This window comes from Pocillopora damicornis, chromosome 2 (genome assembly GCF_964200805.1).
Source record: "Pocillopora damicornis chromosome 2, jaPocDami1.2, whole genome shotgun sequence".
Taxonomy (NCBI): Eukaryota; Metazoa; Cnidaria; class Anthozoa; order Scleractinia; family Pocilloporidae; genus Pocillopora; species Pocillopora damicornis.
Window position 1 is genome coordinate 22,016,927 of NC_142671.1, and position 26,356 is coordinate 22,043,282.

Consider the following 26,356-nt stretch of genomic DNA (forward strand, 5'->3'; position numbering starts at 1 on the left):
GTCGACTGTCGACCGATAGTCGACCTATAGTCGGTCGATTGTCGACCGATAGTCGACCGATACATCGGCCGACAGTCGACCGATAAATGTGTACATATCGGGTGATGCATTGGTCGACTATTGGTCTATTGGTCTATATATCGGTCGACTATCGGTCGACTATCGGTCGACTATCGGTCGACTATCGGTCGACTATTGGTCGACTATCGGTCGATTGTCGGCCATATGTCGACCGAGGCCACCTATAATACACATGATCTGACTTCCTTGGGAGTTACTACATCACGGGCGACGAGCGGGGATAGAAAAAACGACCCAAATACGAGTGGTCAGCGGTAAAACAACTTTAATAACTCATATATAGACAGATCATTTGTAGTATCAGGAAACAATCGTGTTGTAAAGCCGAAGTGTAAACAGTTTACTTCGCTAAATAAAATGTTAAGCAATTCAAAAGTGTTGATTGTACATATATCTTTTACTGCTTTAATAAACAATGAAGGCATCGGTGGCATCCGAAAGGTACCAAGAAGAATTAAATGTACGTTTTGTAGTTGCAGAAAACAATCGTGTTGTAAAGCCGAAATGTTACCAAGTTACACTTCGCTACTTAAAAAGTTAAGAAATTTTCCTCAAGCTTTAACTGGAACAATACTTTTAATGCTCTATTAACCAATGGAAGCATCGGGAAAGGCATTGGTGACACCGGGAAAGGCATCCGAGAAGAATGATATTAACGTTATGTAACTTGTTGTGTGACGAAAAAAAGGTATCTTGACTTGTTCAAAGCATTAATCACAGTTGACTTCCTTTTCACTTGAATTTTGTATCCACAGCCTAAGATGAGAAATTTAAAATTTCTATCAGCTGAAGTTCTTTTACTGCATATTATATCTATTCAATCGCCCCCAATTCACGTGGAAAAAAGGCAAGTAGGAAAACACTGAGCTTCGAGAAACAGCCATGTTAAGGCCAACGTATTTACCATTATAGAATAGAATAGAATAGAAACTTTATTAAAGTGTCAAAAAACCGTCTAGCCAGGGAACAAATCCCTTACTAATTTGGGGACACCAATTAGGGGAGAATATACAAACTAAAAAAACTATATACAGTAGTAGGTAAAATATCTATAGTTAACTCATTAAGAGATTTATAGTAAAAAATACACAGAAGTCAAAATGAACAAAGGCTACAGCCTGCGCAGCCATCATCTAAAAGTTCACTTATATTGAGTTGGCGTATCTTGCTTTTAAACGACGTTAGGGCTGTGACGTCCCTGATACTCTTGGGTAGTTTTGTCCATAGCCCATGTCCTTAAATATTTATAATCAAGACCACTCGTTTAGGAGACCTTTTCTCAAAAGATCCACACGTGCAAATAATTCTGTTTTCCGTTCGAAATGTTTTTCTTCCTATTCAATTGAAGAACTGACTTAGCGTTTAAGCCGAGAAAAAAATCACAAAGTTTGAATTCTGGGATGTTGTCCACTGTTGGCTCCATCAAGTTACGATTCTGCACCATTGACGCTCGTGAAAATCTATCTACTACCAAGGACTGTATTTCTTATCTTACAAATTAAGATCTGTACATGACATTAAGTTCATCATCTGGTTCATTGTTATAGTCAGCTTTAAAATTTAAACTCTACTTGTACTGACAAGAAGCCACCCTAAGGGCAGGTGAAATGTTGCGTAAGCGTCTCCGCGAAAGGCACATCCAGACAACTTGCATGGAAAAAATGGCCACAGCTATCGCACCCAAGCCAATCCTCTCCATCGTCGTCTTTGCAAATCTTACAGACCGCGGTATTTCTCCTATAATTGAACAAAAGATATGGGACGTCAAAGAGAGTGTTGCGACGTTTAAGAAACAATGGTATTTGACACCATCAAAACTTACCAATCAAGGTCATCATAACACGAGCCAAATATGACAGACGTTATTCTTTCCCTTTCCATGTCCACATCATAACTTCCATTGATATCCAACCCCTCACACAAACACCGAGCAAACTTAAAACAAACAAAGAGAAATTTAATACATTCGAAACCAGGAAGCAGTCCTATTAAAGTGAGCTTTAGCAAGTGATTATGCTACTCACAAGACATACAATCACACCACAGTTATAGCTATCGGTCTGTGTGTTATGTAGTGGTTCAACACATAGCCATGACTTGCAATTCCATCCCGTTTTGAGATCGGCAACGGCACTGCAGAGTCAAACAAAATACAGCAATTACATAAGTATGTTTTTTCTGCATGCATCAAAATAAAAAGGAAAACATTGAGTTGAAAATATTTCACCTGATGTCATCGATCAGTTCTATCAGTTTGCTCTTAGGAACTGAGGTGCTCAAAATGGTGTGTACACGCCCATTCATGGGATCGAAATAATATCTGGTTTTCTGCTTTCGACCCAGAACCTTTAAAACATAAGCAAGAGAGCGCTTAAAGATTTATTTATGATGCAAAGTCCAGTTAAAAGGTTCTTGATTTAAGTGCGTTATTCAAAAAGATTATTATCGTAAGGTCCTAACCAGAAGTTTCCAGTGATTTCCAGACTTGTTCATGGGTATAAATATTTTAGAAATCTGGGTAAAGTTCTCTCCTGACCAAAGCAAGCGAGTGCTGGAATGTCGCTTTACCATTTCAGCCATAGTTGTGTGTGCCACAAAAATATCTCGGTGGATTAAGGTCAGGCGCCACAGAACTGCTTCGATAACCTTTGAAAAAATGAAAAAGGAGAGCATTTCATGGAGGAAAGTTGTATGGAGAAGACACTCTATGTTAATAAAAAAAAAAGCACCTTGTCCACGAGCCAACCAGGCTGAAATCCCGCTATTGCACTGTTAAAGTTTATATTTCTTTTCGCAACCTCTGGATGGATCAACCGGAAATCATGATACTTTTTTTTCGTCACGCACGTCACGCAGCTAGCTACAAACCATATATATAATTATTCTTGGTGCCTTTCCGAATGCCACTGACTCCCTCTCCGAAGCCTCCATTGTTTATTAAAGCAGTAAAAGATACGAGTTCAATCAACACTTTTGAAAAATTGCTTAAACTGTGAAGTAAACTGTTAACATTTCGGCTTTACAACACGATTGTCTCTGGAACAACAAATTATATGTCTCTCTATGAACGATAAAAGCTGTTTCACCGCTGACCGCTCATATTTGGGTCGTTTTTTCTATCCCCGCTCGTCGCCCGTGATGTAGTAACTCCCGACTTCCTTACTGTGTAACCGCATCCTCAACCTGCTAAATACTTATCATCGCCAAGAAACAGACTTGCAATGATTTTGTTTCAGTGGATCTTGAAGATTGTTGTAGTGGCTTTCTGGCTCTCGACGGGTAAGTTTTGGCTAAACTGCAGAATACCCTGCCACCTATTTACGTGTCACTCAATAAGAATGGTGTCTATCAAAAGCACAGGTTCCTATGTCTTGTGTTATCCCTCGTTCTTGAAAGCCTCACGACACATGTAAATGAGGTGAATCAAAGTGGCAGGGTATTCTGCCGTTACTCCTAAGTTTTACTAACTTTTACTAACTTAGTTTCATTATATCTTACCTGGTTTCGTTTCCGGTTTGTTTCGGAATTATTTAATTCAATTATTTGAGCAATGCGCTCAAGTAAGGAGTGATTATAAGTTTTACAAACACAATTAATCTTTTGACGCGCTGTAAAGGCGGTTTGGGGAAGGAACAAGTTCGTATTATTGTTAACTTACCCTGAGGCGCCATTACTTACGACTTCCCGTTTCGTCCTACAGCATTCGAGATATTTTTATATTCTATGGAATTCAAATATAGTCTGTACCAAAACATGGAATGAAAAAGTAGAGAAAATAAGGAGTATGTTCAACGGCTAAAAATATATTCTGGCGAGATTTTTCAGTGAAACAATTGGACTGCTTACGTCACGCGATCCAACCTTCCGGTCTTTCCCTTCAACTTAAGTCAAGTGGACACTAACTCTTCCTTAAATTCGTAGAATTAGTTACTTCTCAGAAAATCGCTTTACTCGCCTGAAATCAAAACGGTTCTTAACGCTTCATAGAAGGAAACACCTCTAATGATCTAGAATCAAGCGTGCGTGACAGGCCTCACAGTTTTTTATCGTCTGGGCAGAAGGAGCGTGACGCTACGAGCGGTGGTGGAAGTGTTGGGAGGGTAAAGATTGGCCCAATGCCGAGCCCAGAAATTTTACCAAACAAACCGAAATACGTAGTTAACCCGAGGTAAAGTACTATTACATCGAACAAGTTAGGTTGGAGACCTAAACTGTGCGCTGAGCTGGCTGAGTTTTCGAGCAGCTGCTCATAATTAGCGCTTTGGCACGAGTGTCTCTTGAAGCCTTGAGCTACGCGAGTCGATGAGAGGTGTGCCAAGGCTCTAGCACTACTAGAGCCAGGCTTCCAGTAAACCTCTTTCTGCCTCCTCTCAAGTCTTCCTTCAGGTGAGAAACGCGCCTCTTCCAGCGCTAATCACGACTTTGGCTTGGTTAGCTTGATTCTCAGACGATCTAGAAACGTTCACCTTTTCTGCTCGGTGAGCACCATTGTTTGACATGGTACTCTTTAAAAGGCATACCGTGTAACAGTTTAATACATCATAACTAACGTTAATTCTTGGTTACTTCTTACAGCTACAGCTTCATCAATTCTGATAAAAGCATGTACCACTGGAAAATTGACTTTACAATGCCACGGTTTTACTAAAGTGAGGACAATCACTTTTATTCAATGGAGGATACGATTTGGTGACAACAGTAAATTGAAAATCTGTTATCATTGCTTGATGTCCGACGATGGGTGCACAGACAAAGGGTGCGCTCCCGAAGGATTCAAGGTGCTATCCGTTTCTAAAAAAAACATTACCATAGAGCGCTCCGAAGAAAACGGTCCGATAAATCATGTCCAGATATCATGTGAAGTGAATCGTGACTCCTCTACAGCTAGTGATAGCTATGAGATCAAGTTTACTGTTAAATGTAAGTATCGAAACAATTAGTTATATTACAACTGTGGCTTAGTTGCCAGGCCACCCTAAAGCAGGAGTGAGGCTGGGGTTAAATTTGTCATGATAGAGACGAGAGACAACTTAAACTCGGTTCAAATGGTCATGATAGTTGATGATAGTCGATGAGAATTTCAACTCTCATTCGCTATCATTGACTATTCTATTTGTGTTCAAACGGTTCAAGATAGTTGATAATAGTTGACAAAATTACGCGATGTAAACAAATATTGCGCGCGCTGAGGTCAGAAATTTCAGTGGCATTTGAAATTTTAGACAAGAAGTTACAAGTTGAAGATAATGAAGCCTATGAGGAGATGATGAAAATGAACAACGAGAAATTCTGCGAAACTTTGATGGCTACGATTTTAGTCAGTTTACCATTTATTTTTTAGGTTTGAGTCCGTTTTTGGCAAAACTGTTGACTGAAAAACTATCATTCATTATCATATGAATGTTGTGCCGCGTAGCACTGGGAACACAAATGGTGAAACAGAGAATTAACTCTGAAGTGTAAATTAAAGTGCTATTTAAACCCATGAATAACCCACAGGGCGTTAGCCCTAATAAAGGGAAACAGGGAACCACACGAGGCAAAGAAAAAATCTTTTGACCTCGGTGGTAGCTCAGTCGGCAGAGTAACGGTAGATCTAATCCGGAGGTCGTGGGTTCGATTCCCACCGAGGTCAAAAGATTTTTTCTTTGCCTCGTGTGGTTCCCTGTTTCCCTTTATTAGGGCTAACGCCCTGTGGGTTATTCATGGGTTTAAATAGCACTTTAATTTACACTTCAGAGTTAATTCTCTGTTTCACCATTTATCATTCATTATCATCTGCTCGTTCAAACGACCAAAACTATTATCAGCTATCATGTAGAATTTGAACCACCCTGTCTAAACTGCGATAGTTGACGATAGAGTATGATAGTTCGTGTTGAAACGCGCGAGATAGTTGAAACTATCATCAACTATCCCGACCGTTTGAAGACTGGCTATTAGTATTTAAGCTCGTGTTTAGTAATGAGAGTGTGCAGGAGCGCAATGGGCTCCTGGAGTGTGTGAATCATGTCCTTCCTGAACCTTTCCTTCTTGTTCCTCTATGGTTAATTCAGACTTATCTCGTGCAATGTTTTTGTACCATGATAAGTTCTTATTTATAGTTCATCTCAATCTCAGCAACGAGGAGTCTGGTTAAATTCTCAAAACCTAAACTGTATTATATGTTAAGTATTACAATGACTGAATGTAGTTTATTGACTCATTCGTTCGTTTGATCGTTTTTTCTCTCCCCCGTTCGCTCGTTGTCTCTTTTCTTCTCTTCTCTTACTCTTTCGTTCGTGCTTGGTTCGTTCTTTTATTATTTGGTTCGTTCGTTTGTTCCCTCACCCGTTCGCTCGTTCTTACGGTCGTGTGCTCGTTGTCTTTTCTCTTACTCGTTGGCTCGTGCTTGGTTCATTCGTTTGTTCTCTCACCCGTTTGCTCGTTCTCGCGGTCGTACGTTCGTTGTCCCTTATCTTGCTCGTTCGTTCGTGCTCGGTTCGTTCACCGCTTTCATTCTTTGGTTTGTTTGTTTGATCGTTTGTTCTCTCACCCGTTTGCTCGTTCTTACGGTCGTGCGTTTGTTGTCTCTTCTCTTACTCGTTCTTTCGGGCTTAGTGCGTCCTTTCATTATTTGGTTCGTTCGTTTGACCGTTTGTTCTCTCACCCGTTTGCTCGTTCTTACGGTCGTGCGTTAGTTGTCTCTTCTTTTGTTCGTCCGTTTGTGCTTGGTTTGTTCTCTCATTCTTTGGTTCGTTTATGTCGTTCTTTCTTTTCTTCATTTGTTTGTTCGTTTGATTTTTCGTTGGTTATTTTATTTGTAATTTCATTCTTTCGTCCGTTCCTTCTTTCTTTCTTTCCTTTTGAGCCGTCGTATAAAGAAATCGTGAAAATATCTGTGAATGGATGGAGTGGGATTCCGAGTGAAGAGACTAATTGTGAACTGCGCACCTCCGAGAAGGGGTTGTTGCAGTTTTCCATCATATATAGATTGGTTTCCCTTACTTTGCTTTGTGATTGGTCCAGAAACCTTGCACGTTTTCTCCCAAATTACATGCGAAACTAGAGTGTCCAATCACAATTTGGTCCACCGTGTTCCTGCGATTTAGGCTGATTGCGATCACATGTATTTTCTTTGAGCTCCTATTTGATACCTGCAATATTTTCATACATTTGTTTTGACTAACCGTTATGATTACTTTGGCTTTTGCTATAATGACTACCATCTAACATTTCCTGTCTACTCTTTAGGTGTAAGGGCTGTGGAAGGGAGAGATCTTAACTTCACAAGAATCCTACAGGAGATGGTTTCATGTGAACGCGTGAGCACGGTGAATTGGATTCTCAATGAAAGTAAATTTGCCTGCTGCGACTCATGTCAATGTCCCACAAATCATTGTGAGAGAGGATCCGATGGCCATAGCGACGAAGTCAGTTTAGATTTTAGGAGAAGATTAAGATTTACGGGAGGTGTAATAATACTGACCTACATTCAAGGTAATGATGACAGAAGGGAGATTAACGTCACATATGACATTGAAGAAGACTCTGGTGCGAAGAGATCAGTCGGGCCGAGGACGATACGTATTTTGGTCGAGAACGCTCGGCATTTTTCGTCATTTGTAGTCACGAATACTGCTACCCTGGTAATGTCCACTTCTCCTAAGTCTTTATCTCGAAGCTGTGTATCCAGTATATCGTCCACCATCATTTACCCAGAGCATGTAGAACACAAACCGACGAGCAGTGCATTAGCCACGAACACACCTGTGCTGCCGATGTTGACGGTGATTACAGTAATCATCTCTGCATTAATTCGAGATGACAAAAAAGTCCACCACGAGGAATGTCAGAATGAAGTGAACGAGTAGAGAGGCGTTTATCGACGTACCTCTCAGTTCCTCGATCTTTTTCCTCTCAATTTTGGGGTGGTCGTGCAAGATGAACTTGTATTTTGGCACGGTTCAAAATAACTTGTTTTCCGCGGAAAGTTGCCGACGGTAGTAGTTACGCATGGTTTAAAGCAATGGCTGCCTTCGTGGACAATTCCTTGCTTGATGTACGCGAAAGAAATTCGATGGCTATTACGCCCAATATATCAGCAGGGAGATATTTTCCTCGCCTAAACTTGATTTACATTTTGTGCGTGTAAACGATACATCGTCTTTCGTTATTTTTGCATTTAGCGCACTACATACAATATTACAGCATACCACGAATTCTGCTGCGATTTTAATGATTTCCATCATAGTAAGGAATGGTAAAGAATTGACTTCTAAAGTTTTATTAAGGGCACCAAGATGGACTTGGCAGATGTTTATTCAGAAGGAAAAGACAAAATTAATTAAATTTTTGAAAATCGCCACACGTGTGTTCGGTTACACACGTGTGTTCGGTTATCCTCAGTTCGTTTGATGTTAAGATCGTGGCTTTTTTGGGAGAGTTTGGAGACCTTTTCTTGGAGATTTCTTTTAACCTCGGAGATCAGTTTAAATAGAAGTCATAACCGTGTAACTTTCAACTTTCTTTTCCCTTTGCGGAGTTACTTGTTATTCATTTCATGTACTTATATAATGCAATTTTTAATTTTCGCCGCATTGCTGTAAATGGCAGAACTAGCCTAATTAATAATGCTAATAGGACCGAGTGGAGTCCAGTTCGGTTTGTTATCATACGAGTGATGAACAAAATCGGACGACCGCGAAGCAGGAGTCGGATTTGTTAATCACGAGTATGATTACAGACAGAATTGGACGACAAGAAATCCTGTTACCAATTAATCATAACCACTTCAATTTCCGAAAAAAAAAATACATCTAGAAGAAATATCTCCAGTGGAGACAGTCTTTAGTTAAATATTCCTCCATTTTGGAAATTGCCTTGCTTTTCTTTGGATAAGTGGTTGTTGCTATGGTTACTGTGATCAATTTTGTGATTGGTGGATTTAGCCGAGTGGACCTAGTATGATTGGCTGCTTTAACTGTCCGATTACAGGTGTCCGATTACAGCCAACTGTCCTATTACACTGTCCGATTACAATTGTACAGAATGAATAGTGAAAAATGAAGCAGCTGATGCATCAATCACATTTGAGGAAACTGTAATGGTAATGATCAATAAAGAAATTGGTAGTCCTCGCGTAGCCATTTATATTAGATGTGGTTGAACTGGCCAATTCAGTGCCTTGCGCTACGCTTCACGACACTGGCAACGCGACGCAAAATGTGTGACAAATGAAGAAATAAATGAATTTAAGGCGTACATTCTCTTCCTATTGGGTTTATACATGACAGCACAGAATCTTGGTGAAAACAGATTTTTATAGTAAAGGCATGACAAATTTCAGGTCTTACGGTTTGCGCAGGTCACAAGATTCTAAAGTGGGTCTCTTCAGACCCGACTGACGATTAACCCTTCAACGTATCAGAGTGATAAGCATCTAATTTCTTTCAACATTATTTCCCCTGAATCAAAACTTTAAGGTCATCGAGAATAAAGGAAATGATCACAAGGTCGAGGGCTCTTGATTATTAAGCAAATTCACCTTGTAAGTGCCATCGGACACGCATAGAAAACAGTTTGAAGAACTTTCAAACTGATCATTTTAGGGTGTAACAGGATTAACCGAGCTGGCTCGGTTTACAAGATCTCGCCACATTACTGACATTTTCTTGTCTAAAAATCCCTTTGCGTTCACATTTGAAGCCGCGCTTGAACAGTAATCGAGATCTCAATTAAATCTCTAAAAGAAATCTTTTGGTTTATTCTGGCATAGTGATGCATGAATACATTTCAGTGTCATCAAGTAGAGTTTTTTCTCTAAGGATGTACATTTGTTGATCATTCGCTCTCTATTAATGCGCGTGAGAGTTGATTCCGGCGCTCCTAGACTTCTTCTTATTCAACTGTCGCGCCATGAAACTCTCGAGCTCATAATTTAATTGCCAAATAGATGTACTGTTTTCCAGAAACTCCTCTTAATTAAGAATGAGTATAATCCTTCAAGAGTTTCTACATAAAGATACTTCCATCCTTAGTCTTCAAGTTAGTTAGATAATTTTCTCTCTATTTTATGGGTGGTAGCTGAATGATTCGCGCCCGATAAATAGCATTTTAAATAGCTGTATATTTTTTAACTTCTTGCGCTTAAGATGGTGCATAATCCTTCAAGAGGTTTTATATTTAGACAATTCTTTCTGAAAATACAAGTAAAAGTTGTAATGGAGTTGAAGTTTATAGATACTAATAAAATATTTCGAAAGCAGTCGAATAACGAAAGCCCCTACTTCAGAATCGAGAAAGCTTACACCTGCAAAAAGCTCTCATCCTTCCACATCAGCACAGCTCATTCCTCTTTTTAACAACCTATGGGAAGTTTGGGGGAATTAATCGATTTTTAAATATGCGCTATCAACTGCCGCATCAATCAGGACGGTACAGAGACCTTTGCCCTCGAATGTAAATGCTCGACGGGCTTACATTCTGCGACAAGGTACCCTTGAACTAATTGTTAAGTCGCGTGTAGTTTTCTTAAGACTCTTTTTAATAAAGACAGGGCATAATCCTTCAAGAGGTTCTATTTTAAGATAATTTCCCTCTAAAAATATCGTTGTTGTTGTCATGGAATTGTCGTTTAGAAAAATTCTTGAAATATTGGGAGAGCAGTAGAAAACTGCGGAGAACCCAGATTTCAGAATCAGGAATACTTAGACCTGCAAAAACTGACTCTGGCATATCAGTAAAATTTGTGGCCTGTTTTTTTACTTTTTGAGGAAATTGGGCTTAAATGCACGGCGTTAACCGCCCCCAAAGAGGACTACACGGAGGTCTCGAATGTCAAGAATTGGCGGGCTTATAATTACATACTGCGACAAGGTACCCTTGAACCTGGATATCACAATTAACACCTCAGGGTAATAACGTCAGTTTTGATAAATAGGGTAGATAGCTATGGAAACCGTCAATGGTCAAAAAGAAAAGTAATGCATTAGTTTTTTAAAATCGACTTTGCTCATATTCGCAGAGTTGTTACTATAGACGCAACAGATGGGGAGGAATTCTTCGTTTCTTTGAGGAAACTTTATCGCATGCAAACAGGCTAAGAGGCCTGGATGAATATTACATCAGCGTTACTTTCACCGAGGTTTACGCCCTAGGGTCGAAAGTTACTAAACTGCAAAATATTTGGTAGGCCTGGAAACAGCTGTTAGAACCTTGTCAGTGGCCGGATGTTTGCAACGAATGCAGCCCGCATTGTCGAGACCAAAAGTTGAAATCTTCCGGTGGAATTTCACCTTTGATTCTAAGGGTCGAATTCTTCCGGAGGGGGGTCTATTGTCAGGATACTAAAGTTGAAATCTTCCGGGGGCATTTCAACTTTGAATCAGACATAATGTGACACCCGATCACATTATCTATAAGACATTTCTAGAACATTCTAGACCGTGTATCTCGAAGACTGTTTAGAATCTGCTAAGAAAATAATGCAAAGGTACCCTGTTGGTCGGACATTCATGAACATCAGTCTTCTTCTACTCGGTATGTAAACACTAAAGTGAGTGATTTCCAAGTATTAGTTGAAGACACGCGGGTGAAAGTAGCGGGTAGAAATAGAGATTAGGCGAAATTTATTTAAAGATATGTTGATATGCTTAATTGTTAAGACGACTGGAATGTTTATATTCAGTTAGTGAACATGTCGCTGTCCCAATTCTGTCCCAGGATCTGCACGCCCTTGTTCTCCTATCAGTGCAAAAGTTCCTTATTCTATCAAAAATCAGGGAAAAATGGGTTTAACTTCCGTAGCTGATCATGAAGGTTTGGATGCGCTTTGTGGCGTTAAACTATGAGGCAGCTGCAAGAGCATGTGGCAAAGTCGCAAGAGCTTCAGAAAGTTCCGTTGCTCGCCTCGTTGGTGTCCCCGACGTTATTTTTATCTAGTGCCAAGAGAATCAAATATTTTTCTGTTCTAGGGTTGGTTGAAGGGCGTTTAGCTTACAGTCGGTAGCTCTGATAGAACGTAAGATTTTTATCAGCGCTAGTCGTAAAAGAAACGGAGCTAGTCGGTTTACGAAACGAAAAGTCACACTCTGAGCAAACTTCTACAACGGCTTATAGATGTAACAGTCTTAACTTCAGAGCGTCGCGTCAATCAATTTGCTTTTGTCATCAGCGCAGGGTTTAATTGCGATAGTCTGAAACTTTCGAACTTTCGAACTTTTGTCGGCCCCTTCATGCCATCGATTTGGCTGAAATTTGACATGAAGTCTTGTCTATGGTCCTCATCACGAAATGGATAATGAAAAGTTCCACTTATTTTTTCTTGGCAAAGAAACGGGAAAGTGCACTTGGTCTGCACATACTTGCTCGCCAATATGGCGGATCGAAGGTGATCTTTTTAATTCAACTCGAGTCCTATCGTAAAGATTTCTCCAAATCTCGTGGTGTTAATGAGACGATCTTCCCTTCCTCTTAACAATTATTAAAAGAATACATGGCAAATATCTGGTTTTAACAACATATGATCCTAGCGTTCTAAGGTCGCTTTAGGCCGCCTTGAACAGTGAAAAATGTATCCCAACTTAGTACCCTAGTATCTCCAGTGTTACGTCGATTCAGAAGTTACAATTTATTTTGAACAAAATTTGTTGGTGGATTAATAGATTTCGTAAATAAAAAAATGGGGGAAATGAAACGACCGAGGAAAAAAAATTACCTAATGTAATGACCTGGCCCATGTTTGGGACTTGGTCCTCAAAGCTCTTAGATTAATTTACCGATCAGAAGAAAACGGTCAAAGTACATTTATCGTTCAGAAAGTTTCCTAATACTACGAAATATCTTTTGCTTCAACATAAAAGTAATTATTTTTAAGCAAAATTGTTGCAATGGGATGATTTTTGGTTACTAATTGAATGTAAACAAGCCACGCGCAATTACGCTCTGAGTTTATTTCGCCTGCCGTTTTGAGAACAAAGGATTTTGTAAAAGAAACATTCTTTTCAATTCTGACATACTCTTGGTGATAGCAATTGGTCATTTATTTGAATGAAATCGCTGCGAACCTAAGATTAATGATACTTACTTGTCGCGCAACCGGTTTCGTTGATATGCGAATTCATCATGTTTTTCCGACAGGAGTATTTACCATTTCCTCAAGTTTGCAGCGTAAGAAAAACCCCTGCAACCTTTTGGCAAGTCCGTTAAAAGAATTTGCATTTATATAAAAAGTAGTACTTAAATACCAAATTTAATATAATATACTTTGGCAGTGGCTGCACACACGAAACGGAAAGTGGTTTGAGACAGACATGAACTTGAACTCGTGGGAATGTACAGGGTTTATTCTTTAGTCTGAAAGTGGAAATCTATTGCTTTATAGTTATTTGAGAATCCTGTTTGGAGAAGGTCAGTGTTTTTTTAGTACTAGTTTACTTTCCTTCATACTCCTTTTACAACGATTTTGAAGCGAACACTGAGTGGTATGATTGAGCTACAATATTGGAAAAGTTCTCGTTTTTAACAGGAAGCCAAACTTATTATTTCAGGGATCAATTTCCTTTTTTACTTCAGTTTATTTTCCAGTTCTTTGTGACCTACCATGAAGAGAATGCTCTAAAATAATGTTGATCAAATGTGGTTTCTCGAGGTTTGTTGAGGATAGTTTCGGAGATACCATCGCCTCGAGCGATTGCATATCTCTTTTACGGTGTACTCGAGATAAAAAGCTTTATCTATAGAGCTTAAACGTCGCTGATGCTTCTTTGAGGAGCGAAATTCAATTACTATGGGCTTAAGTAGGTACTGAGACAAATTTCATGTTTATGTATCAATCAATTCGAAACTTCAACTTCCTTCCTCACGGGTATTTGAACTCCTTCAAATTCCTGTCCTGGAGCCAAAATTATGTTCAAATGCCCTACCCAGGTTCTTTTTTTTGAAAAAGGAAAACTCATCGACCATGACTTTCTACTCATTTATAAGCTTTAAAACTCTAGACCTTGTAGACATTTACTTCTGAGCCGTTCACAAGTGAAAATGAAGTATTTACCCCTCATTCTAGATAAAACAAGTAAATTCCGCTGGAAAGACTTGACATTTTTCAAATTCCCAACCCGGCCCCAGCCACGGAAGGTTCTAATTTCCCTTCCACGGGCACAGACGACATTAAAATACCCGTGAGTTGCCCTGGGATAGGAGATGTTGAAACTTCGAATTGATCGATGCGTTATTTATCAGTCTCGCCTTCGCTCCTTTACGTTTACTCCGTCTATGTCAGGGGTAGTTATTTGTTACTAAAATGGGATGTGAGACATGTCACTCAGTAAGACTTGAACTCATTAAGGCACTGACCTATTAAGACTACAGTACGAACTTGTTACTCATTCTCAAGCTAAAAAAAAGAGACATGCATCATGCCCACACCACTTCCTTACCCTCTCTTATTGCCACAAAAAAAAATGAATGAAATATGGTTTCTTAAGTTTTCGGGTCGTAGGTCTTGGGTCTTAGCTTTCGGGGTCTTAGTTTTTTGCTACAATCGACAGTTCGATTTACTTCGAATTCATTGTCTCGTTATTCACACAGATTAGGTGTAAAGCCAGTTTAGAGCCGTTTTTCATATAGATTAGGTGTAAAGCTAGAGCCATCGAAAGAAGTTTTAAGAGATATCCTTCACGAACAGTCTCTCAAAGCAAAATAGATCTTAGAGTAAACTTAATTAGCGATTGCGTGCGAAGTGCTGTTTGTTTCAAACAACACTCAATTCATGTCTATGCCTTAAGTGAGGGCGCCTCATATATGCAATTTGCAGTCACCGTAGGTGAAAAAAATTGCAAGGAATCACTCCGGGTGATTCCTTGCAATTTTTTTTTTCAGGCTGAAAGGCTTGGTTTCTCTATAATGATAAGAATATTGAAACATGCGAAAAACGACATTAAGACCCACTAAAAAACATGATGTAATTTACGTAATATCTAAACCGTTGGCATGACAAGTAGGACGAACTGCAAATGTAGCTTACAGACATCAGATTTGAGTAAGTCACCAATCACCACTGAATTAACTAGGTTGGAATTCATAAAAATTTTTTTTTTTCCAAAACTTTTCGTTCTCAAAACGGTAAGCGAAATCAACCCTTCAGAGCGCTAATGCCAGACTGATTGTCTACATTCATTGGGTAACCAAATATTTATCCCATTGAGACAATGTCGCTCAGAGATATTTGCTTTGCCTAAAGTCAACAGATACTTCCGTAATATTAGGAAAACTTCTGGAATTTGCTTTCATTCTGGACGAAATAGGTACTTAGACTTTATTTCCGACCGGTAAGCTGATTTAGGATCCGCTCCTTAAATCATCATAGATTAATAACTTCTCTCCTTTGACCTTTTAAATTTCTCCATTTATTACACCCATTTTGAAATCACTGGTGGTCCCTGTAATCTGATTGGCTCTAATTGGTGCGATTTATTCACAAATTGCACCATTTTTTTGCTTTATGAGGAGGCTACACTAAAAACAAAACAACCAATCGAGACTTCAAGGCTTGTTTAAAGTAACCGATCAAATTGCAGGAAGATGAAAGACATGAAGTGTCATGTGGCAAATTTTGCAACTTTTGTTTCCAAAACTCTTTTTTTTTCCTCCCAAAAAATGGATTAATTTAATTTGAAACTGGCTCAGTATTGTAGTAACAAAATATTTGAAGTCCTGTATTTGGGCGATTTCAAAATGGATGTAATAAAGTGGTAATTGAACTCTGTGTTGTGCAATTTTGGTCTGAAATCATACTTGTGATTTCAAATTGAACTCGCGCTGCGCGCTCGTTCAATTTTGAAATCACGCGTATGATTTCAGCCCAAATTGCACTCCACTCAGTTCAATTACCATTATTTATTCGTTAATGGAATTAATTCATTCATGAACAAACATTGTTCAAAGTAAATGGCAACTTCCGGATCGAAGTAACATTGGAGATATCAGGCTAACAAGTTGGGGTAAAATTTTTACTGTTCAAGGCGGCGTAAAACGACCCTCGAACGTTGAGATAACCTGTCATCGAAATCTGTCATTTCCCATATTTTTTCCAATAAATGTTCGGAAAAAGGGTAGAACTTTTTATTTATTTCAAAAGATTTTAGGAAATCTTAACGACAGGACTCGAGCTCAAGTCATAAGAACGCCTTCGATGCACCTTGTTGGCGGGCAAGTATGCGCAGACTAGGCCGGCTTTATCGATTTTTTGCCAAGCAGAAACAACTGGAACATTTTGATACCCATTTCGTGGTGAGGACCCTAAAATCAGCCTTCATGCCAAATTTCAGCCAAATCGGTGAGGTTAAGTGGCCGCGATTTTTTTGGAAAAGTTACAAACTATTGTTCTTAAAAGTTATTCCTTAGACACCACTATTTCTCTGTTCATAGGGCTAGCAAGTGTTGCACTTCTCGCTGAAGGTAAGTTCGAGTCTTACTTATGTTTAGATGGCTTTTAACATGGCAACATTCTCAACGATACGCGAGTTAAAGCTCTGGGAGTGGCAGGCCGTTACTCATAGTCAAAATATTCTACCGCCAATCCCAACAATCTCCTCTCCTTGATTAAGAAGGTAAACCGGTCGGAATAAAAATTTAAATATTTTGTTTGAACCTTGTATTTTTGAAATAAAAGTGAAATATTTTTCACTTGCATTTTCTCTTGGGTTTCAAATCCTTGAGCCAAATGGTTTGAAAGACGACGACAGTTGAGCGTGAGAGTTCTCGAAGCGGTTAGGGGCGAATTGTTTTCACCTTTGCTTTTCCGTAGCATGAATTCTTGGGTGGAATAGCTCATTGAATTGCGTGCATCTTTTAATCAACGAGGGTGAAGAAATTTCACTTATGCTGGTTGAATCCCCAGCAGTCAACCAGACTTGACAGTGGTCAATTTTGTGAGTTCTTGTCAACATTGATGGTAAATTGTTTCCTTTCTTATTTGCCTGTGGAACAACGACGGTGGAGGTCATTTACCTGAGCATGCTTCTGTGTTGGTAGAACCATAAGGCCGAATTTAGCGAAGGACGACTGCATTTGTGTTTTTTCTTGTAAGCATTGAGGGCAAATTGTAATCACTTTTGCCTAGTTTTCTTTTGGATGAATCCTCCGATAGTATGGTTTGATGGACCATGTCGGTGAATTAGGAGTGCTTTCTTAAGCAATGCAACAAGGGTGAAGATTTCCACAGGCTCTTTTTTGGGTTTCACATCCTTTAGCCGAATGGTTCGAAGGACGACGACGGTTAAGGTGTTAATAGTTACAGGGAGGCTAGACTGGGTTGTAAGCGTTCTTTTAAAGGCCGCAGATGTACACTTTTCAGCCCGGGGCTGAACCCTTAGGCTGCATGGTTCCAAGTTTAGGGTGAATAGTGAATGTCCTTAACCATGAGAATAAAGCTTCTGTTGACCGTTCTTCATCTGTCGGGTGAATCCAATGACGGATCAACTCGTAGGACAACTACATGAAGTGCTAGAAAGGTTTTTTTTCTGAGCACCGAGAAGGTATTCTGAAGAAAGAAAGTAAATTGTGTGCGTGTTTGAATTCAGTTGCTTTGACCAGTGTTTTGTCTGGAGCGTTTTACAAATAATGTTTGCAACTTGCTAGTGAATGTGAATTTTACATATTTAAGCTGTTCATAAATCTACAATTCTTTAAAGAAGAGTTCTCGGTCAAAAACAGTATCAATTTTTTTAACTTCTTGTGATTAAGAAGGTGCATAATCCTTCAGGAGGTTCTATATTAAAATAATTCTTTATGAAAATACAAATTAAAGTTGTAATGGAGTTAAAGTTCAGAAATACTCATGAAATATTCGGATATCAGTCAGCAAAAAACGAAAGCCCCGACTTCAGAGTCGGGAAAACTTAGACCGGCAAAAGCTCTCATCCTTGCACATCAGCACAGCTCATTCCTCTTTCTAACAACTGATGAGAAGTTTGGGGAATTAATCGATTTTAAATATACGCTGTATATCCAATCAAGACGGTACAGAGACGTTTGCCCTCGAATGTAAATACTCGACGGGCTTACATTCTGCGACAAAGTACCCTTGAACTAATTGTTAAGTCGCGTGTGGTTTTCTTAAGACTCTTCGCAATAAGGACAGTGCATAATCCTTTAAGAGGTTCTATTTTAAGATAATTTCCTTCTAAAAATATCGGTTATCGTTGTCATGGATTTTGTCGTTTAGAAATACTCTTGAAATATTCGGAGAGCAGTCGAAAACTGAGAACCCCGACTTCAGAATCAGGAATACTTAGACCTGCAAAAACTAACTCTGGCATATCAGTAAAATTCGTGGCCTATTTTTTTTTTCCTTTTTGAGGAAATTGAGCTTCAATGCACGGCGTTAACCGCCCCCAAACAGGACGGCTATACGGAGGCCTCGAATGTCAAGACTCAGCGTGCTTATAACTACATACGGCGACAAGGTACCCTTGAACTTGGATATCACAATTAACACCACAGGGTGATAGCTTCAGTTTTGATAAATAGGGCAGATAGCTATGGAAACTGTCAACGGTTGAAAAGGAAAGTTATGTGTCATTTTTTTTTTTAAAATAGGCTTCGAACTTTGAACTTTGAATCAGACAATGCGACACCCGATCACATTGTCTATAAAAAGTTTCCAGATCATCCTAGATCGTGTATCTCGAAGACTGTTTAGAATCTGCTAAGAAAATAATGCAAAGGTGCTCTGTTGGTCGGCCAAACATGAACATCAGTCTTCTTCTACTCGGTATGTAAACATTAAACTGAGTGATTAGTTGAAGACATGCGGGCGAAAGTAGCGGGTAGGAGACAGTTCACAGGACGTTTCCGCTTCCGAACCGGAGACGTATTACCAAATATAGCGGATTAGGATAGTTCTGTTTAAAGATTTGTTGATATACTCAATTGTTAGGACCCCTGGAATGTTTATATTCAGTTAGTGAACATGTCGCTGTCCCAATTCTGCCCTAAGATCTGCACGCCCCTGTTCTCTTATCAGTACAAAAGTTCTTTATTCTATCAAAATCTAGGGAAAGATGGGTTAAGCTTACGTAGCTGAAGGTTTTGTGTGCGCTTTAGGCCATTAAACAATGAGGCAGTTGTGAGAGCATGCAGTAAGGTCGCGAGAGCCTCGGAAGGTTCCGTTGCTCGTCTCTTCGGCTCCCCCGAAGTTGTTTTGATCTAGTGCCAAGAGAATCAAATATTTTTGTGTTCTAGGGTTGGTTGAGGAGCATTTAGCTTACAGCCGGTAGGTCTGATAGAGCGTTGGATTGCTATCAGTGCTATTCGAAATAAAATTCTTAATTTGGCTTACGAAACGAAAAGTCACACTCTGAGCAAACTTCGACAATGGCGTAGAGCTAGAACAATCTTAGCTTCAGTGCGTCGCGTCAATCAAGTGCTATTGTCAGAAATCTTGTCGTCAGCACAAGATTGAAATATGATTCCTTAGATACCACTCTTTCTCCGTTCATAGGGCTGGCAAGTGTTGCACTTCTCGCTGAAGGTAAGTTAAGTAGAGTCTTACCTATGTTTAGATGGCTTTTAACATGGCAACATTCCCAATGATACGCGAGCTAAGGCCCTGGGAGTGGCAGACTTTGGCTGTGTTGTCGTTACTCTTGATCAAAATTTCCTACCGCCAATCTAATAACCTTCTCTCCTTGATTAAGAAGGTAAACCGGTGGGAATAAAAATGTAAATATTTCGTTTGAATTTTGTATCTCTGAAATATAAATAGAATTAATTTACTAGTGGTGAATTGATGGTGAGTTATTTCCTTCCCTATTTGCGTGTTGAATGAGTCCTTTGCTGCGATGGTTCGATGGACGACATCATTGAACGACGCGTGTTGTTTTAAACAACGCCAAACGGTGGAGGTCATTTACTCGAGCATACTTTTGTGTTAGTAGAATTATTTGCCTGAACTGAGCGAAGGCCGGCTGCTTTTAATTGTGAGTTTTCTTGTAAGCATTGAGTGGGAACTGTGTTCACTTTAATTTGCATTCCGTTGGATGAATCCTCCGGTAGTATGGTTTGATGGACGATGTCGGTGAATTGAGAGTGCTGTTTTAAGCAATGCAACGAGAGTGAAGATCTTTTACAAGCTTTTTTTTTGGGTTTCAAATCCTTTAGCCGAATGGTTCGAAGGACGACGACGGTTAAGGTGTTAATAGTTACAGGGAGGCTAGACTGGGTTGTAAGCGTTCTTTTAAAGGCCGCAGATGTACACTTTTCAGCCCGGGGCTGAACCCTTAGGCTGCATGGTTCCAAGTTTAGGGTGAATAGTGAATGTCCTTAACCATGAGAATAAAGCTTCTGTTGACCGTTCTTCATCTGTCGGGTGAATCCAATGACGGATCAACTCGTAGGACAACTACATGAAGTGCTAGAAAGGTTTTTTTTCTGAGCACCGAGAAGGTATTCTGAAGAAAGAAAGTAAATTGTGTGCGTGTTTGAATTCAGTTGCTTTGACCAGTGTTTTGTCTGGAGCGTTTTACAAAGTATGTTTGCGACTTGCTAGTGAATGTGAATTTTACATATTTAAGTTGTTCATAAATCTACAATTCTTTAAAGAAGAGTTCTCGGTCAAAAACAGTATCAATTTTTTTAACTTCTTGTGATTGAAAAGGTGCATAATCGTTCAAGAGGTTCTATATTAAGACAATTCTCTCTGTAAATACAAATAAAAGTTGTGATGGAGTTGAAGTTCGGAGATACTAATAAAATATTTGGAAAGCAGTCGAAAAACGAAAGCCCCGACTTCAAAGTCGGAAAAACTTAGACCGGCAAAAGCTCTCATCCTTGTAGTGCGGCTCATTCTTCTTTTTAACAACTGATGAGAAGTTTGGGGTAATTAATCGGCTTTTAAATATAGGTTAACTACCGCATCTATCAGGACGGTACAGAGACCTTTGCCCTCGAATGTCAATACTCGACGGGCTTACATTCTGCGACAAAGTACCCTTGAACTAATTGTCAAGTAGCTGTGTAGTTTCTTAAAAGTCTTCGCAATAAAGACGGTACATAATCCTTAAAGAGATTTTATTTAAGATAATTTCCCTTTAAAAATATCTGTTACTGTTGTCATGGAAGTGTCGTCTAGAAATACTCTTGAAATATTCGGAAAGCGGTCGAAAACTACGGAGAACCCAGACTTCAGAATCAGGAAGACTTAGACCTGCAAAAACTCAGTCTTGTATATCAGTAAAATTCGTGGCCTGTTTTTTTACTTTTTGAGGAAATTGAACAGACATGCACGGCGTTAACCGCCCCCAAACAGGACTATTCGGAGACATTGGGCCTCAAATGTCAAGACTTGGCTGGCGCACACGCTGCGACAGGGCGCCCTTGAACTTGGATATCCCAATTAACACCTCAGGGTGTTAGCTTCAGTTTCGATAAATAGGGCAGATAGCTATGGAAAATGTCAACGGTTAAAAAGAAAAGTTATGTGTCAGTTTTTTTTTAAAACGACTTCGAACTTTGAACTTTGAATCAGACGATGCGACACCCGACACATCATGTATAAAACGTTTCCAGATCATTCTAGACCGTGTATCTCGAAGATTGTTCAGAATCTGCAAAGAAAACAATGCAAAGGTGCTCTGTTGGTCGGACATACGTGAACATCAGTCTTCTTCTACTCGGTATGTAAATATTAAAATGGAGCGGATTAGGTTTAAGTTTTACTTAACGGTTTGTTGATATACTCTATTGTTAGAACGCCTGGAATGTTTATATTCAGTTAGTGAACATGTCGCTGTCCCAATTCTGTCCCAAGATCTGCACGCCCTTGTTCTCTTCTCAGTAAAACAATTCTTTATTCTATCAAAATTAGCTGGAGGTTTTGTGTGCGCTTTGTGCCATTAAACGAGGAGGCAGCTGTGAGAGCATGCTGCAAAGTCGCGTGAGCTTCGGAAATTCCGTTGCTCGTCTCTTCGGCTCCCCGACGTTATTTGGATCTAGTGCCAAGCGAATCAAATATTTTCCTGTTTTAGGGTTGGTTGAAGAGCGTTTAGTGTACAGTCGGTAGCTCTGATAGAACGTAGGATTGCTATCAGTGCTAGTCGAAATAAAATTCTTACTGTAGCTTACGAAACAAAAAGTCACATTCTGAGCAAACTTCTACAACGGCGTAGAGATATAACAATCATAACTTCAGTGTGTCGCGTCAATCAGGTGCGATTGTCAGAAATCTTGTCATCAGCACAGGATTGAAATGTGATTCCTAAGATACCACTCTTTCTCCGTTCATAGGGCTGGCAAGTGTTGCACTTCTCGTTGAAGGTAAGTTAAGTCGAGTCTTACCTATGTTTAGATATCGTTGGGAATGTTGCCATGTTAAAAGCCACGCTAGCTAAGGCTCTGGGAGTGGCAAGATTTGGCTGTGTTGTCGTTACTCATGATCAAAATGTTCTGCCGCCAATCTAACAACCCCCTCTCCTTGACTGAGAAGGTAAACCGGCGGGATTAAAAATGTAAATATTTCGTTTAAATTTTGTATTTTTGAAATATAAATCGAACGAATTTACTTGAGGAATGAGCTTTCTGTTGAGCTGGATCGAAAGGACGATCATGATCAGTGAACTGTGAACGTGTTCTTTTGAGCATCGAGGGTTAAGCTTTTCATCAGCGTTGAATGAATAATATGGTGAGATGACTCGGTGGATGACTGTGCTGGATTATGACAGTATTACTTTTAGTTCTTAAGGTAACATTTTTGAATCTGTATCTTCCTTTGGGGTGAAACCTTTAGCAGGTTGGTTTGAAAAACGACTGCGGTTAGCTGTCGATGTTCTTTTGAGCCCTGAGAGTGAAGTGGGTTCACTTTTGTTTTTGCGAGGGATGGATCCTTCGGTGTTATGGATGGATAACTTGAATAACTTGTGAGCGTCGTTTTGAACGACGAGGATGAAGATTTTTTACTTTCGTGTTGGTTGAATCCTTCGGTTAATCATGTGTTGGGATGGTTTGAAGGACAACTTCATTGGATTGTGGATGTTAATTTAAAAAATGAGGATAAAGATTTTTTATTCAGTCCTGTTGGTTGAACCTTTTTACTGAATTGTTCGTAGGATGACTGCGGTTATAATTTTAGTAGTTCTTGTCAGCAATGAGGGTGAAGTATTTTCACCTTTGTATTTAGGATAAATCCTCTGGTAATATGGTTCGATGGACAACCTCAGCGAATTACGAGTGTCGTTTTGAGCAACGAGAGTGAATATTTTTCACTTGCACTTTCTCTTGGGTTTCAAATCCTTGAGCCAAATGGTTTGAAAGACGACGACAGTTGAGCGTGAGAGTTCTCGAAGCGGTTAGGGGCGAATTGTTTTCTCCTTTGCTTTTCCGTAGCAGGATGAATTCTTGGGTGGAATAGCTCATTGAACAGTGTTTTGTCTGGGGCGTTTGACAAATATTTTTTGCGACTTGCTAGTGAATTTGAATTTTACATATTTAAGTTGTTCTTAGAGAAGAGAAGTTCTAGGTAGAAAACACCATCTTTGAGCTCCATTTCCTATTCTGTTGATGTCAGTTAGTGGCAAAAGTCATCGCGCGAGTTTGAACTGGCGAAGGATTCTAGTTGTATCTTTGCTATGATACATTTTGGGAGTTTCAGCTAAATCAAGCAGATGCCCTATCAGCGTAATTTGTACATGTTTATAGTCAATTGAATTAAGTCTGGTGCATGGAACAGTTGTCGATGTTTATTGGAAGTCGTTTGATCCTAAAATCGACGACTGGATTCGATTTGCCTGTTGTAACAATAAAATAGTAATTGTAAAGTCATTGAAAGCATTGTACTGACGAGATTAGCCTTCCTTTATTCTTCCTTATGAAATCTCTCCTTTGAACTACTGTCATATAATGCTATCTGTACATTTGCGTACAGGTCACTTAAGGTGTATACTAGATTTCAAAAGTTGCCTTATAAATTTCTTGATATTTTCTTTTAAACTTTCATGGAAGGCTATATTTTTTGTTAATAACGATAACTGCTGACATCGATCAAGAAAAATAGCTAAAACTTACCTTTAAATAATTTCTTTTAAAAATAGGAGATGTTAGGGATACTTAAGTCTAAGGGGACAAAGTGCATGGTTCATTTGACGTCTTGCCGAACGTCCTTTTTTAGCCAATTATTTATTAAAATGTTAGATAAAGATTTCAATAGGCCTGCAAAACGTTGTAAAATTACAAGTTTTGAAATTATTATCTTTTTCGCTTTTGATATGTGCTCTAAACCTATATTTTGCTTAAAAAGGTTGCTCAGAAAGGCAAAACTTGCTCGCAGTTGCTTGAACCGCGAAACGTTGCTCCAAACGCCAAAAGATACTTAAAAGTTGCCAAGCACAATCATGCAGGACAGGCCTAATATCGACTCCTTAAGCGACTTCTTTGAATAGCCATTTTGCGTGATATTGATCTTACCCTCTGCACCCCAACGTTAATGATCGCATTCTCTTCGCTGTTCTCTTCTCATTTTCTATGGTAATGACAAGGAGAACTTGTTTGACAATTAGGAGCTTTTTAAATTAGAAAGAATTTCCTTCATCCTCAAGCCGTTTAAATTTGATTTAAGGGTGATATTGTAAGGGTTTAAAGGTCCTTAGGCTTTGTATTATTTATTTGCAGGCGAAAAGAGTGATACACCACCTACTATGCGAAGAAACAGTTTGAACCCAGGTCTCCATCCGTCTAGGGCTACGGGACCGCCAACAGCACCTACTGTCTCGGCTGCACGAGGACAGGTCACCCTACTCAAACAGATACTTGGGATTGTGATGCCTGTGTCCTTTTTCGTTGGCATTGCGGTTGGAATAATCATTTTAGATTGGAAACGACGCCTTTGTCCTTCAAGAGTGGCGGCGTCTTTTGACAACTCGCCGAGTTCAAACAGTAACGATTTTGAAACTCATCAAGTTACTGAGTCCTCTTGTATCTCTCACCCCCTCTAGGGTTGAGTTGGATGGGAGGGGAGAGTAGAAAACCATTTTACTGTCATTTGCGCGAGAAGTGATGGTCTATTTGAGATGTGATCCAACTTGGATGAAATCGAGACAGCCATAAACAGGATGGACGCCTTTTGATCAGATGAAGAAGAAGAAGAAGGAGGAAGAGGAGAAGAGGACGATAGAAGAAAATTAATTTAATTAAAAGTTCATATAATAATATGTAACCTTTTGTATCGTATCACATATTGATGGACTTAAATCTAAACTTATAACTATATTCACAAAGGAGCTTACACGTGTTTTAAAGCTGTTTCGTTAAACGAGGAGTTTGAATCTTGTTTATTAAATCAGCTTTCTTACATTGACTTTAAGGAGAACTGTGATCAAGCAGTTGTAGAAATGCAGAATATTGCCGATTTTAATCAACGCACTTTCCCGGCAAAAGAAAATGTTTATTGTCTCACGACAAGGTAAAACGCAAAAATTTTCAACGTCGACTAATAGAGTCTGCATGTGAACCAAGAATCTATTTCAGCCGAGCTCATTCGGGTCTTTAACAAGAAACGACGAACAGTACTCCCAATAGTCAAAATGTTAGTCCTGCTGATTATTTCAATAAATTCATAGTTTTGTCTCCTCTCTTGTTTCACGCGATATGTGTGTCGATAATAAGTAAATTGGTGTCGCAAGTATTTTTCTTTACCTAGTTGTCGAAAAAGTTCAGATTGGGAAAACTGGACAAGAGACAGACGTGAGAGCGAAAAAGCAAACGCAGCGCGGGTCACCAAGTTTGCGCATGAAAATTTAAAGTAACACAAGTTAGAAAGGTTAAATTATTTCACTCTTAGAATGATAACTTTTTTATTAGCCGAGTTGGAGGCCCATAATTTTTGTTACAGACTGAGCTATTTGTTTTAAAATAATAGAGGGAAGAGCAGTACAAGTCAATTACCGAACGAAGCGGGAGAACGAGGTCAACACTTTGACCCCTAGAGTGACTAGAATCTAAGGACACAGTAAGACCACGGAAATGAAAGACAACTTAAGAAGCTTTTAGAATTGATTTTTAAACAAATTTTCCTTGTGAGCACCTCAGGAAATGTATGGAGAACATTATTGAGGATATGAATACTGATGTTAGGGTGTAAAGGGTTAATAATAATATAACAAGGAAAAATTTCTAATTGGGAATCAAAACCGTGACAAGAATGAAGGCAAATTCGAAATCATTGCAGTTGTTCTGCCGTTGGCACGTTTTAACACGGTATCTCATTTCTCAGGAAGGTTGATAACAATTGCTGTTGATTAAATGG

At 39.3% G+C, this 26,356-nt stretch overlaps 3 protein-coding genes across 10 annotated transcripts; 2 read left to right on the plus strand and 1 right to left on the minus strand.

Moving 5' to 3' along the window:
* Window positions 1-1,540: 1,540 nt before the first annotated feature.
* LOC149050332 (uncharacterized) lies at window positions 1,541-3,874 on the minus strand. Of its 7 annotated transcripts, none has more exons than XM_089197361.1 (6): window positions 3,740-3,874; window positions 2,542-2,727; window positions 2,309-2,427; window positions 2,106-2,214; window positions 1,904-2,016; window positions 1,541-1,818 (listed from the first exon to the last, which is right to left on the minus strand). In XM_089197361.1, exons 2-6 carry the CDS (start codon window positions 2,659-2,661, stop codon window positions 1,674-1,676), a joined length of 606 nt encoding a protein of 201 aa, XP_089053487.1. In that variant the 5' UTR covers window positions 2,662-2,727; window positions 3,740-3,874; the 3' UTR covers window positions 1,541-1,673. The 7 variants fall into 7 exon arrangements, with proteins under 7 accessions (XP_089053487.1, XP_089053485.1, XP_089053482.1 ...); XM_089197359.1 differs by lacking the exon at window positions 3,740-3,874 and adding an exon at window positions 3,580-3,712; XM_089197356.1 differs by lacking the exon at window positions 3,740-3,874 and adding an exon at window positions 3,175-3,237.
* On the plus strand, window positions 3,176-9,324 carry LOC149050333 (uncharacterized). Its single transcript, XM_089197353.1, has 3 exons — window positions 3,176-3,360; window positions 4,657-5,001; window positions 7,315-9,324. Exons 1-3 carry the CDS (start codon window positions 3,303-3,305, stop codon window positions 7,932-7,934), a joined length of 1,023 nt encoding a protein of 340 aa, XP_089053479.1. The 5' UTR covers window positions 3,176-3,302; the 3' UTR covers window positions 7,935-9,324.
* Window positions 9,325-18,715: 9,391 nt separating this feature from the next.
* LOC149050334 (uncharacterized) lies at window positions 18,716-25,683 on the plus strand. Of its 2 annotated transcripts, none has more exons than XM_089197364.1 (3): window positions 18,716-18,835; window positions 19,565-19,594; window positions 24,724-25,683. In XM_089197364.1, the coding sequence occupies exons 1-3, from the start codon at window positions 18,781-18,783 to the stop codon at window positions 25,044-25,046; spliced, it is 408 nt and encodes a 135-aa protein (XP_089053490.1). In that variant the 5' UTR covers window positions 18,716-18,780; the 3' UTR covers window positions 25,047-25,683. The 2 variants fall into 2 exon arrangements, with proteins under 2 accessions (XP_089053490.1, XP_089053489.1); XM_089197363.1 differs by lacking the exons at window positions 18,716-18,835; window positions 19,565-19,594 and adding exons at window positions 21,588-21,737; window positions 22,348-22,377.
* The last annotated feature ends 673 nt before the right edge of the window (window positions 25,684-26,356 follow it).